The 12019-nt window shown below is 52.2% G+C and overlaps 1 protein-coding gene across 3 annotated transcripts; it reads right to left on the minus strand.

The window, feature by feature from the left end:
* Nucleotides 1-455: 455 nt before the first annotated feature.
* Nucleotides 456-11529, minus strand: tecpr2 (tectonin beta-propeller repeat containing 2). 3 transcript variants are annotated; one of them, XM_030117551.1, is made up of 27 exons: nucleotides 11373-11529; nucleotides 10181-10277; nucleotides 9813-9953; nucleotides 9400-9528; nucleotides 9195-9326; nucleotides 8961-9118; nucleotides 8722-8875; nucleotides 8393-8545; nucleotides 8175-8307; nucleotides 7876-8093; nucleotides 7611-7803; nucleotides 7338-7542; nucleotides 7036-7264; nucleotides 6237-6473; nucleotides 6073-6140; nucleotides 5778-5893; nucleotides 5532-5705; nucleotides 4523-4703; nucleotides 4262-4403; nucleotides 3960-4185; nucleotides 3702-3791; nucleotides 3519-3616; nucleotides 3302-3437; nucleotides 2054-2202; nucleotides 1818-1959; nucleotides 1588-1737; nucleotides 456-1512 (listed from the first exon to the last, which is right to left on the minus strand). In XM_030117551.1, exons 2-27 carry the CDS (start codon nucleotides 10259-10261, stop codon nucleotides 1364-1366), a joined length of 3984 nt encoding a protein of 1327 aa, XP_029973411.1. In that variant the 5' UTR covers nucleotides 10262-10277; nucleotides 11373-11529; the 3' UTR covers nucleotides 456-1363. The 3 variants fall into 3 exon arrangements, with proteins under 3 accessions (XP_029973411.1, XP_029973410.1, XP_029973409.1); XM_030117550.1 differs by having other exon boundaries at nucleotides 7611-8093; nucleotides 11402-11529; XM_030117549.1 differs by having other exon boundaries at nucleotides 7611-8093.
* Between the last annotated feature and the right edge of the window lie 490 nt (nucleotides 11530-12019).

The following is a 12019-nucleotide window of genomic DNA, read 5'->3' on the forward strand; positions in this document are numbered from 1 at the left end:
AATTATAGTAATGACTAATCAATAACCAACCACGACTCACTAATCATTGTCATCAATAATCATTGATAAATCAATCACCATTAATGACTGATCTGACATTAGTAAAGACCAGAACCAGGACCAGGACCAGGACTGACAGATGGAATCATCTAGAACAACCTGAAGCTGCTTCAGTGTTTAAACTTGTTTATTAAGTTAACGGACGAAACAACAAGTGAGTTTACACTGAATCTAACCAATCACCTGACAGTCTTACCCGTTTCCATGGCAACAACAACCACACATTCAGAGCAGTCTCCCATGCTTAACTGTTCAGGTCCATCAAAGTCCATCAGGCGCCATGAGGGTCTATGTCCAGCGGAGTCCGTCAGAACCAACAGGGCCCACCGGACTCCATCTAAATCCATCAGAACAGCCACTCCATAAAGATTGATAACTGATTTTGCACATTTTATTTCATGATACACAGTTCCAGTGGGTGCAGCTTATGTTGCCATGGAGGGCGGAGCTTCGGTTAGTTACCATGTTGACTGGAAAAGAGACAGGCAGGTAGGCAACAGCACAGTTAATGTCGCTCCCAACAGGAAAAGCAGCAACATCAAGCAGTCAGAACAAATACTGGTTTCTGGGTCCAACTGGGTCGGTTTCCCTTTTCTCAGCTCTGGTTGGACAGAGAAGAAACACAAAGTGCACTACAGGACTTTTTTTGGTTAAATGTCTTGTTTTTAATTACGACAGGTTAGAGCTAGCTACGACCAGTTGAACCCAGTCCGAACCAGACTATCCAGAAGTGTAAAATGCCCCTTTTCTTAAACTCACACAACAAAATCCTACTCTGGACCAGGCCTCATGAAGATGTTTGTTAAAGCAGTTAGAACCAGTTAGAACCAGCTAAAACCAGTTAGAACCAACTAGGACCAGTTAGAACCAGTAAAAACTGTTGAAAACCAGTTAAAATTAGTCAGAGCCAGTCAGAACCAGACTATCCAGTCATGTAAAGAGTCCTTTTATAATCGTACTACAGAATTAGCTTCTAGACCCATTTGAGGTTCTTTTTAAGCAGTTCTCAACACATCTAACCAGTTAGAACCGGTCAGAACTAGTTCAATATCAACCAGAACCTGTTAGAACCAGAAGAGCCATCGTAACCAGTGTCCCTCCAATTTAAAGTGCATCCTGTTCAAAGTTAAGTTTTTCGCTTCGCTTCCATCCTTCCACCTGAGCTCCATCACAGGAAGTGACATCGCGACGTGTCCGCCGTCGGTACCGCTGTGACATCCGCCATGCTGTCTCAAGTCAGTAAGCAGAGGGTGACCATCAGAACCCACTGCACGAGACATCGGTGTCACAGTCAGGTCGCACGTCAAATCAGCTCCCACTCGTCATCGACGTCGTCTCCCAACGAGGCGCCTGAGGAGGCGGGTCTAACAGGCGTCTGTGGGAGGAGCTTCGTCAGTCGCCGTGCCAATCCACCCACCAAGGTGACCGCCCACAGTTCGTCCTCCGGAGTCACTGCGAAGACGGAGAGAGAGCGAGAGGTGAAACTCAGGACAGGCTCACCTGCGACTCACCTGAGCGCGTTCCCACCTGTAAACCAGTTGGCGCCGCCAGGGATCTTCTTCCAGTAGTCTCCCGCTGGGTTTCTTTCAGAGACGCCGTAACGTCGAGCCAGATCTCCATTGACGCACCGAACCCACACGGTTCGACAGCTGAGGACCAGCTGACTGACGGCAAGACCTGCAGAGACAACCACAAAGGTTTAGGACACTCAGGACAGACGTGAGAAGATGGGAAGGAGGAGGCGTCCAGCAGAGTACCTGGTACCAGCTCCCAGTCCGTCCCGACCGGCATCTCGTCGCTGAGCCCGGTCCTGACGAAGACGCTTCCTCTGTTGTCCAAAGCCCAGAGGAGGCGATCGTTAGGACTCGTCTGGATGCAGACCAGCTGCACTCCGATGGGCTGAAGACACAGGACATGGACAGGTCCAACACGCTTGCCTCGGGCAGACGGTTCTAGGAGGATCAGGTGGTTCTAGGTGGATCAGGTGTGTTACCTGTGCAGGTGGTTCTATGTGGATCCAGGCCGGGAGCATCATGCTGGGATTCAGCGGTTGGGTTCCGACCCTGAAGTAAACGATTCCTCGGCTATCCACAGCCCAGACGTTCTGACTGCCGCAGCTCACACTGACCAGACGAACACCACCTGGGACACACAGGTGACGACCGATCTGACCCCAAGTGACCTGTGAAGACCCTGGTTCCCCTGCCAGACCTCAAGAACCAAACCTGGAACCTGCCTAACAAGAAGGGATGGGTGTCCGTGGAGCTAAAAAGGCTGGGATCACTATTCTAAAGTACTGTTCAAAGAACAGTTACCGTCAGAGCTTATCGATCCTCTGGTATTTAAAAACTTCGCCCTCAGAGCTCAGAACACATCCCTCCAGAGGAGAGAGAGCTCCTGGTCCACGAGATCAGGAAACCAGTGGTGCAGTCTGAGTCCCCAAGGGGGCAAAAAAACTCTCATTCTTCATATTGACAGAGTGTCCTGCTGACCTCTGACCTGTGTGTATGTGTACTATGTGTATGTGTATGTGTGCGTCTGACAGGTTTCTAGGAGCTGGCTCAGTCATGAGGTGTGTGTGAGATTGAGAAGGGCAGTCAGACTAAAAACAGAGCTGACCTATCAGTCAGGTTACATTATGACGCACACACACACACTCACACTCACACTCACACTCACACACACACTTGAATTACCAGCATGTTACACAACCTCCACCTGTCAGTGCGCGTGTTTATAAAGACCCCAATGTTTCTGTCCCAGTGAAGGTCCTGATAAATATAGCATATCATCTGGGTGCGTCATACTGTAAATCTAACCAAGCACGCGCACACACACACACACACACACACACACACACACACACACACACACACAGATAAACAGCCAGACAGTAAAACGCATTCACAAACATAAATAAACACACATACACACACACACGAACATGCAGACAGCAACAAAAAGATGCACGTACGCACATACACAAATGGAAAAAGCAACGTGCACACACACACACACACACACACACACACACACACACACACACACACACACACACACACACACACACACACACACACACACACACACACAGGAAAAAACATACAGCAACAAGTACACACAGAGACACAGACGGATGGAAAAACATTCTCTCTCGCACACACACACTCACACACAGCAACAAAAACAGTCTGCTTTCACTGTGAACTGGCGCCCTCCCCTGGCAGACTGGGGAACCTACCCAGCTGGCTCAGATCCAGGGGGGTCCAGTGCAGACCGGCGGGACAGGACGGAGACAGCGTCCGGATGAGGACCCGGCCGTGAGCGTCCAAACCCCACAGAGCGTCCCGACAGGCCGACAGGTACGTCAGCTCCACCTGAACGCACGACACGGCAGGCATCAGGACCCGGCACGCCACCGGGGGCGACGCCTCACTCCGACGAGGCGGGGGGCTTACCTCAGGGGGGAGCAGCACCGACGAGGGGCGGAGCTCGCCGTCCTGGTCCCACACGCAGAACAGATCCTTCCTGCTCTGAGCCAGCCACAGGAAGGTACCTGAGACACGGGACAGAGTCCGAGTCAGAGGCCGTGGGGGTGGGGGAAGGGGGGCGGGGGGCACAGCTGTGTCCAGGTGGTCTACCTTCTTTGTGAGGTACAGATGAAGAGGTGATGAAGGTCCACCTGGTGGCTGAGACGGTTCCGCGAGGGACCACGTTCTGCCAGAAGGTTCCTGCAGGAACCAAAAACAGATTGAAACCAAGTGGTGGTTTGTAGTGGACTGTGATGGTCTGTACTGGACCGTGGTGGTCTGTACTGGACTGTGATGGTCTGTACTGGACCGTGATGGTCTGTACTGGACTGTGGTGGACCGTGGTGGAGCGTGACGGTCTGTACTGACCCACGAGGCTGCCCCGGGCCAGGTGCAGCTGGTTCCTGCCGGACGCGACCCACACGCCGCTGCGGTTGGCGCTGACCAGGCTGGGCTGGCAGTGGGAGTACTGCGACAGGAAAGCCACCACGCGCTCCACCGGCGCCCGCGTTACCGTGGCGACGCTCTGCGTGGCCTGCAGCAGCGTCTGGAAGAGGCTGCCCTGGTCGAACACCACGTAGTCCGAGATGCTGATCTGAGGGAGACACACAGCCAGGCCGTCAGACCGCGCCTCAAACCGAACCAAACTCGAGCCCGGCGGCGCCCCCTACCTGCCACCAGTGGTCGTCGTCACCCTGCGGTCTGGACGAGCGTACCCCGGTTCGAAACCAGAGACTGCCACTGGCATCAAGAGCCCAGGCCGTGCCCCCATCAGCCAGAGCCACACAGACCAGGTCTAGACCCTGAGCCTCACTGTCTCACACACACACACACACACACACACACACACACACACACACACTTCAGCTGATGCGCGGTCCTGCAGTAATCCAGGCGTTCAGCAGCAGCAGCAGTGGCATTAGTGGCATTACCTGACCGTGTCGTACTTCCAGCCCTCGCCCTGGCTGCAGTAGCTGCTCAGACCCTCCCGGTAGAAGACGGCCTGGTGCTCGCTCAGTGCCCAAACCACGCCCGCCCTCACACACACCTGGCTGAACACACACGGAGTCTCCACCTTCACGGAGCGCGCGCAGGGACGCTCCACGCTCAGGCCTGAAACGGAGACGTAGCAGGACGTCAGAACAAGGAGGGCCTGAGAGACGGACAGGTCAGCAGAGAGGCGCCCCCCGGTGGTCTCTCCCAGCAGTGCGTCTGCCACTCCTCTCTGAAACACTTCTAACCCCTCAGAACCATCTGTGTCATCTAATCTGTGCAGGTCCCACCTCAGAAACTGGTGCACATCTTTAAACATGGAGGGAGTCCAGTACAGTGACTGTCTGGGTCAGAGGTCAGGGGTCACATGAGGCTCTTCAACCCCTTTTCATCACTCAAGCTTTTCATAATACTGAATGTAAATAAATATTTATTTTTAACTGCATTCAGTCCACACTGATTTTCAAAAATGGTTAAAGATAAAAAAAAAATAAAGCTAAATAATATGAAAAAACTTTGAGGAAAACAAAAAAGAAAAACAGAGGAAATGAAAGCAAGAAAAGGAGAACAAAAATAAAAAGGGGAAAAAAAGAAGCACACAGAAAGAGAAGGAAAAATTAAAGAAATAAGGAGAAATAAAATAAGTAGCGAAGATCTTTAAAACCCTTCTAATCATTAGAAAACAGAGCAGCTATAAATAACTAAAGAGTTAGAGAAGCTAAAATGGCCAAAATCCATAAAAGAAAAAAACAACTAAATATACAATAAGATGAATTCCACCAATGACACTTCAGCCATGCAATCTCATTTAATGCAGTTATTGCAGTTTTTTGAAAAGATATTTTTTCCATTATTTCAGATCATTACCACATTTTGAGTCTTCAGACAAATTTTCTTTTGTGGTAAATGTTTGGTCCTGAAAGCGGCAGACCCCTGGTGAAGGGTTACCTGTCTGCAGGTAGAGGTCGCCGTTGGTCCTGATGATCCAGGCAGAGTCGTCACTCAGAGCCACGAACGCCGAATGCTCCTCGGCTTTGTACCAGTGACGTTTTCCCCTCACCGACACTTTGGCGCAGGCGTACGCCGTCATGGTCTTCTGCTCCACCTTCCACAGCAGGTTACCTGACGGAGGCACAGCGAGCCGGCGTCACTCAGGCGTGCCGTCAGGGCAGCGTGCCGCAGCCGCAGGCTCACCTGAAGGGGACAGCGCCACCTGGTGGATATTGTCTTCAAAGCGCTGCCAATTGAGTCCGGTTTCAGGTAAAGGGCTGCAGAACAGTCCTCCTTTGAAATCCAGGCACCACACATACCTGGAAAATACAGAATACAGATCAAATAAACGACTGATCTTTGAACTTTAACAATGGGAGCAGGCACACATTCATATAGACAGACGATCAGGTTGGACTGTCATTAGTAGAAACCCAAAACACAACGAAAGTTGTGCGTTTTCACTTGAAAACCTTGTATAAATTACATGCTGACTCACCTGTCAGTCACCTGTAAGCTCAGTATTCCACAGCCGGGTCCTGAGTATCCCATCCAGCTTTCTGCCAACTTCACAAAAAAAAAAAAAAAAAAAAGTGAGAATGAATCCAGCAGACAGTCTGGAATCAGCTGGATTACCTGAGAGTGAGCGAGTCGGTTTCTCACCTGGTCAGGTTTGTGTCGGTCTTTCTCCTGGGCCTCCTGGTCCGTCCGTCCATCTTTGGTCCTGTCCAGCTGGTTGGGGGAGGAGGTGCGGTTGTCCCGGTCCCGACCCGGAGCCACAGAGGGACAGTAGATGTCTCCGTCTTCATCGCTGGACATGCTCTGCTTCCTGTCCAGGCTGGACACAGTGGAGAAAAACATGGGGTCCGCCAGACCAGCAGGGGGCGCCAGCTTGTCCTCCTGCGCGCACACACACACACACACACACACACACACACACACACACACACACACACACACACACACACCACACACACACACACACACACACACAACACACACACACACACACACACACACACACACACACAACAGGGACCAGTTGAAATGAGCCATTAAAGAGTATTGAGTCCTAGTTACAGATGACTGGCCACAGCAGACTTTTACAGAGGACTAGTCAGAGAAGATTACCTACAGAGGACTGGTTAGAGAGGACCAGCTGTGGGGGACTAGTCATAGAAGAAGAATTTCAGAGGACTAGTTACAGAGGAGTGAGAGGGCGTTAGTTCAACATGACTTGTTACAAGGAAGTAGCTAGAGTGGTTAAAGTACGAGATGACTAGGGAGCAAGTTACAGAGGACTAGTTACAGAACACAAAGATGCACTGACAGACCTGTGGAGGTGGTCGAGGTATATTTCTGGGTTAGTAGCTGCGGTCAGACTCAATGAAGTTGGACTGTGATGAAGATTTTAAATGAACTGATTTCTGACTAAATATTTTGACTGGTAGGTAATCAGCACCTCCTCCTCCTCCTCTTCCTCTTCCTCCTCCGGTCCAATCAGAGGACTCAGAAACTCGTCTTCGGGCTCCTCCATTGGCTGCTGCTCCTGCCCATCGTCCTCCTCAGATTTGTGCATGTAGGAGAACGTGCACTCCAGCAGCAGGTCCACATCGGGGGTCGGGGGGACGGCTTGAGTCTCTGGGCCGGGACCAGAGGTCTGTCCCGTGTCCAGCTGGAGGAGCAGGGAGCTGAAACGGAGACAGGCGGGTCAGCGGGAGCAGAGGCGCTGGTGGAGGAACTCTCCAATCGGCAGATACCGACCCGGACAGCTGCTCCTCCACCTCCTTCAGGCCTCGGTCCGAGCCTCCGGACTCCTGGGACTTCTGGTTCTCCAGATCCAGACCCACCAGGGAGGTGCGGTCACTCGCCGGAGTCCCGCTGCCTCCATCGCTCCAGCTGTCATCGTGGACCGCAAACATGGAGTCTGAACAGCTGCTTTCAGACAGACGATTCCCACTGCTGCTGTCTGCAGACCAGAGCGGGCATCAGTGTGTGTCTACGCTGTGTGTGTGTGTGTGTGTGTGGTGTGCTGACCCTGGCGTCGTCTCCTCCTCTTCTTCACTCTGATGGCTTTAACGACCAGCTCCTCCTGACACAGGGGGGCGCTGTATCTCCTGGAGCTGGGCTCAGAGGGGGTGGTGTTTGGAGCGTTTCCATGGAGACTGTCCCAGGAAGTGATGGAGCTGCTGCGGCTGCGAGGGCTGCTGCCGTACACGCTGGAGCGCACCTGGACAGGAAACACAGCTGTCACACCGCTGTGACTGAGCTCAGACGGCGGCCATTCCCCAGTATCAGTCACCTCCTGCTGCTCCTCTGCCTCCTCCACATCTTCCTCCTCCTCTTCTGGACCCTCCTCTCGGAGTCTATCGCTGCCACCTCCTCCTCCTTCCTCCCTCCCACCGCCTTCCACGATGATGGCCATGGTTCTGATTGGCTGAGCGGTTTCCACAGATCCGGTCGGCTGGACGATGGTGGGCGTGGTCAGAGGCGAGGCCAGGCGGACCGACAGCTCCGACACTGAAGGACACAGGAAGCAGGTCAAGCAGCATACAGCCTGTATCTATTGCCGTTCATCACACCGGCAGTGGGAGTACTGACAGTTGGAGGCCAGCCCCTCGGGACTGTTGGACAGCCGGATGACGTCTCGGTCTCCTTTCAGGATGAAGATCTCGTTGTCACAACACGACACCGACACGATGTCCCCGCTGCTCTCCAACGCTCCGATCACCATCTGGAACCGAAACACCCGAGTTACCTGACAGGTGAACGGCGCCTGACCCGGGAGGGTCTGAGGGGGTCCGAGTGGAAGTCCGTACCTCGCTCACACAGTCCAGGACGTAGATGCTGTACTCGTTCCAGCTCAGGATCACGCCGTCTCTCAGGAAGCAGCTGAGGAGGCCCAGCTGGCGCTCAGAGGGACGATACGCTCCCACAGGCCCAGGACGAGGAAACAGCTCCACCTGGGGCACCTGAGGAGCAGGAGGAGGGCAACAGGAGGTCAGGAGGAGGAGGAGGACAGGGCCGCTGTGACTGGATGATCTGCAGAGGGCGGAGTCAGTGTGTCATGGCACTGAAACATCTGGCTATCGCCAAGACCCTGCTCCTTCGACACACATCAGATAAACTGACGAACACAAAGAGTCACCTGGGAGTTGAAGAGCGGTTTGAACTGACGCGTCTCCTCCACCTGACCTCTGACGTCACAGCGCCACAGTCGCAGTCCGGGACGGGCGGCAAACACCTGCAGGTCGCTCTGTTTACAGAGAGCCGGCAGGAAGCAGGCGCCAAACCTCCCGCTGCTGCACCGTGAAAACAAAACCCGGGCTGTCAGACGGTACAGCCGCTCTCTGAGCGCCGCGCTTCACAGCAGGCGGGGCGTCGTACCTCTTGCGGGGCTTGGAGCCGAGCTGCAGGACCTCCTGCGTCTGTGTGCAGAGCAGCACCGATCTGTGCAGGGTGGAGACCAGCAGCACCTGGTGACTGTACTCCATCTGAACCACCGCCGAGGACTCCTCCAACAGCAGCACTGGTTTACACACTCCCTGAACACACACACACACAGGCGCGTCACGGCCTGTCGGCGATCACACAACTGTCAGGCGCGTCCCGTGTTGTCACCTGGTCCAGGTCCAGAGCGGAGAACACCACCCGTCCCTTATCATCCCCAGAGAACAGCTTCATCCCGTTGGTGCTCCAGGCCAAAGACGTGACCGAACCTTTGTGGAGGCCGACCACGTCGAAACGCCTCAGCTGCAGACAGGGGGCGTCAGAGAGGCGGCAGGGCAGAGCAGGACGGAGACGGACAGCTGAGAGACTTCCTCACCTGCTTGTTACGACCAGGAAGTGGAGACACCAGCTGGAAGACCGCCACCCGACCTGAAGCTGTTCCCACGGCAACCAGGTCATCGAAGCAGCTGAGCAGCTTCACAGCCGTGATGGCGTCACACTTTCCCTGTTCCACACACACACGTTTCAGAAAAGCAGTGGGAACAGTCAGAACAAAGGGCAAAATCGAAAAAAAAACAACAGCAGATTGAACATGTGGCAGCGAATTAGGTCAAAGTTCATACACTCATTCAAGAATCCAGAGAAATCTGTTCCAAACAGACCAACCACGACACTGTCGCTCTCCCAGTTCACCAAAACAGATCACTGATCACTTTCCCTGCAGGACAGACTGATTACAGAAGTGTTGTGAAGGCTGAATGCTAAACACCACAGAAGAAGAGCTCTGACCTCCAGACTGTACTTGTTCATGTGTGCCAGGCGGCGACAGTAGAGGTAGAGCATCCCGATGCTGCTGCCCACCGCCAGGAAGTCACTGCTGCTGTCCAGAGCCGTCAGGTAGACCACTACGGACCTGAAGCCCCTCTGGACCTGCAGACACACAACACCTCCATCAACACCGCCAATGGCCCAACACCTGGGATCGGCATCCTTCCATCCCTGGTTTAGGATTCCAGCCTGGAATGCCTCTGAATGCCTCTGGTGGGTTTTAACCAGGTTTAAGGTTCTAGCTTGGCTGGTATTGATTTTTTTAATTTTTTTTTTTTTTTGCTGGGTTTTGGCCTAGTTCTGGGTTCTGCACCAGCTGGGTTCAGTACCTTGGCTGGGATGGCATTGAGGAGGTAGTAGAGTGGGCAAAACTCTCTGAGAAGGGATGGAGGACTCGGTTGAGCGGCCATGTTGCTGCTGTAGAACCTAAAAGATAAGATATGAAATTAAAAAAAAAAAATGAAAAAGGACAAAAACTCTTTTGATAAGGACATTTTAAAGTCACAAAACTCAACATTTGGTCAAAAGTAGCCTCTGTGCCTGAGTGAGCCAGAAATTGTACCTAAATCCTAAAACTAAGAACACAAGATGTGTAAATCAGTGTTCACTGATTGAACAATTTTCAGTAAGTTTTTTTTGTTGCCAAACCGGTGGGAAGATGAACCACTGTAGGAGAACAACACCTGTGCACCAGGCAACTACCCCACTCCACTGAGAACCACGCCCTCCTGCAGAGGCCAATACAAGCTCCTCCCACCATGGGACATGTGTGTGAGTATATTTCTAGAAATAGATGGGAGTGTATTCAGCTGTGTGTATTCAGCAAGTTGATGTGGAGTTACAGTGACACCAAATAACACGGTCACCAGATAACGTGGAGCACCGGCGATAATGCTGCTGTGTTTACATTTCAGAGAAGCTTCACGTGAGACTGGGAACGCAATAAAAACAGTGAAAGAGAAGAAGCTACAGAGCGGAGAGAGGTTCGGATCAGAGTGAATCTGACCGCTATGACCGTCCTCTGGTGTTCGGTCACCTGTTCCCTCACCTGGAGACACAGCATCCAGCCTCTCCTCTCACAGCTGTCACACGGGCGGTGACGAGCCAGTGACACATGTTCACTCAGATTACAGCGATTAAACGTCCGTGCGATGGACCATACACGCGCCGAAAAACACAAAAGAATTCACAGAACACCCACAAATGTGTGTTTTCCTTCTGTAGTGAGCGTAAAGTAGCGAAAAGTAAGTCAGGCTTTAAAATATGCATTATTTCTAAGGAGTCCGGCGTGACGCGCACACACGGACCTGACCGCCGTGTCAGCCCCGCAGCGCTCTGCACCCTGCCCAGGACCGTGACGCCTCGTGGTAAACACGTCCTCTACAGCATCATGTCAACAGATAAACAAATAAACAGGATTGTTTACAGGGATGTCTTCTCGGAGCGAATCCCGGCTAGCTTAGCATGCACTAACGGCGTTAGCAGGACAGCGTTCGCAGCAGCAGATCGCGAGGCGCTCACTGAGAGCGAGGAAGAGGAGCAGCTCACACCTTCATCCAGCTGTTCATCCAGCTGTTCGTTCAGAGGCTCATCCAGGTGTTCGTGCCGCACCAGTGCCGCGGACAGGTGACTTCACCCCGCGAGATTCACCGCTTCTCATCGACAGCGTCTGCAAAGCACGCCCCCTGCCGGTCACGCGCCGCAAAAGCAGCCGCACGTAAACAAAACACACAAAGACGTAAGCAAATGTAACACGGAGAAAACATCTGCATCTGATGGACATGTGAGGGTAACATCGATCAGCACACACACACACACCACACACACACACACACACACACACACACACACACACACACCCACACACACACACACACACACACACACACACACACACACCACACACAAACTCCATACAGACAGGTCCAGTCCAGTGCAGTGAAGTCCAGTCCGGCCCAATAAAATAAAATAAAATAAAATAAAATAAAATAAAATAAAATAAAATAAAATAAAATAAAATAAATAAAATATCCTAATTTAAGTGAAAATTATGATCCACTGATCAGTTAATAATTGCATGTGTAACTGGGCACCACATTTCAATGAGGGGAAAGTGTTTTTTTTTTTTTAGACTTGTATTTTCTATTAAATATAATTTGGATTATTTC

The sequence above is a fragment of the Salarias fasciatus genome, chromosome 19 (assembly GCF_902148845.1).
Source record: "Salarias fasciatus chromosome 19, fSalaFa1.1, whole genome shotgun sequence".
Classification (NCBI taxonomy): Eukaryota; Metazoa; Chordata; class Actinopteri; order Blenniiformes; family Blenniidae; genus Salarias; species Salarias fasciatus.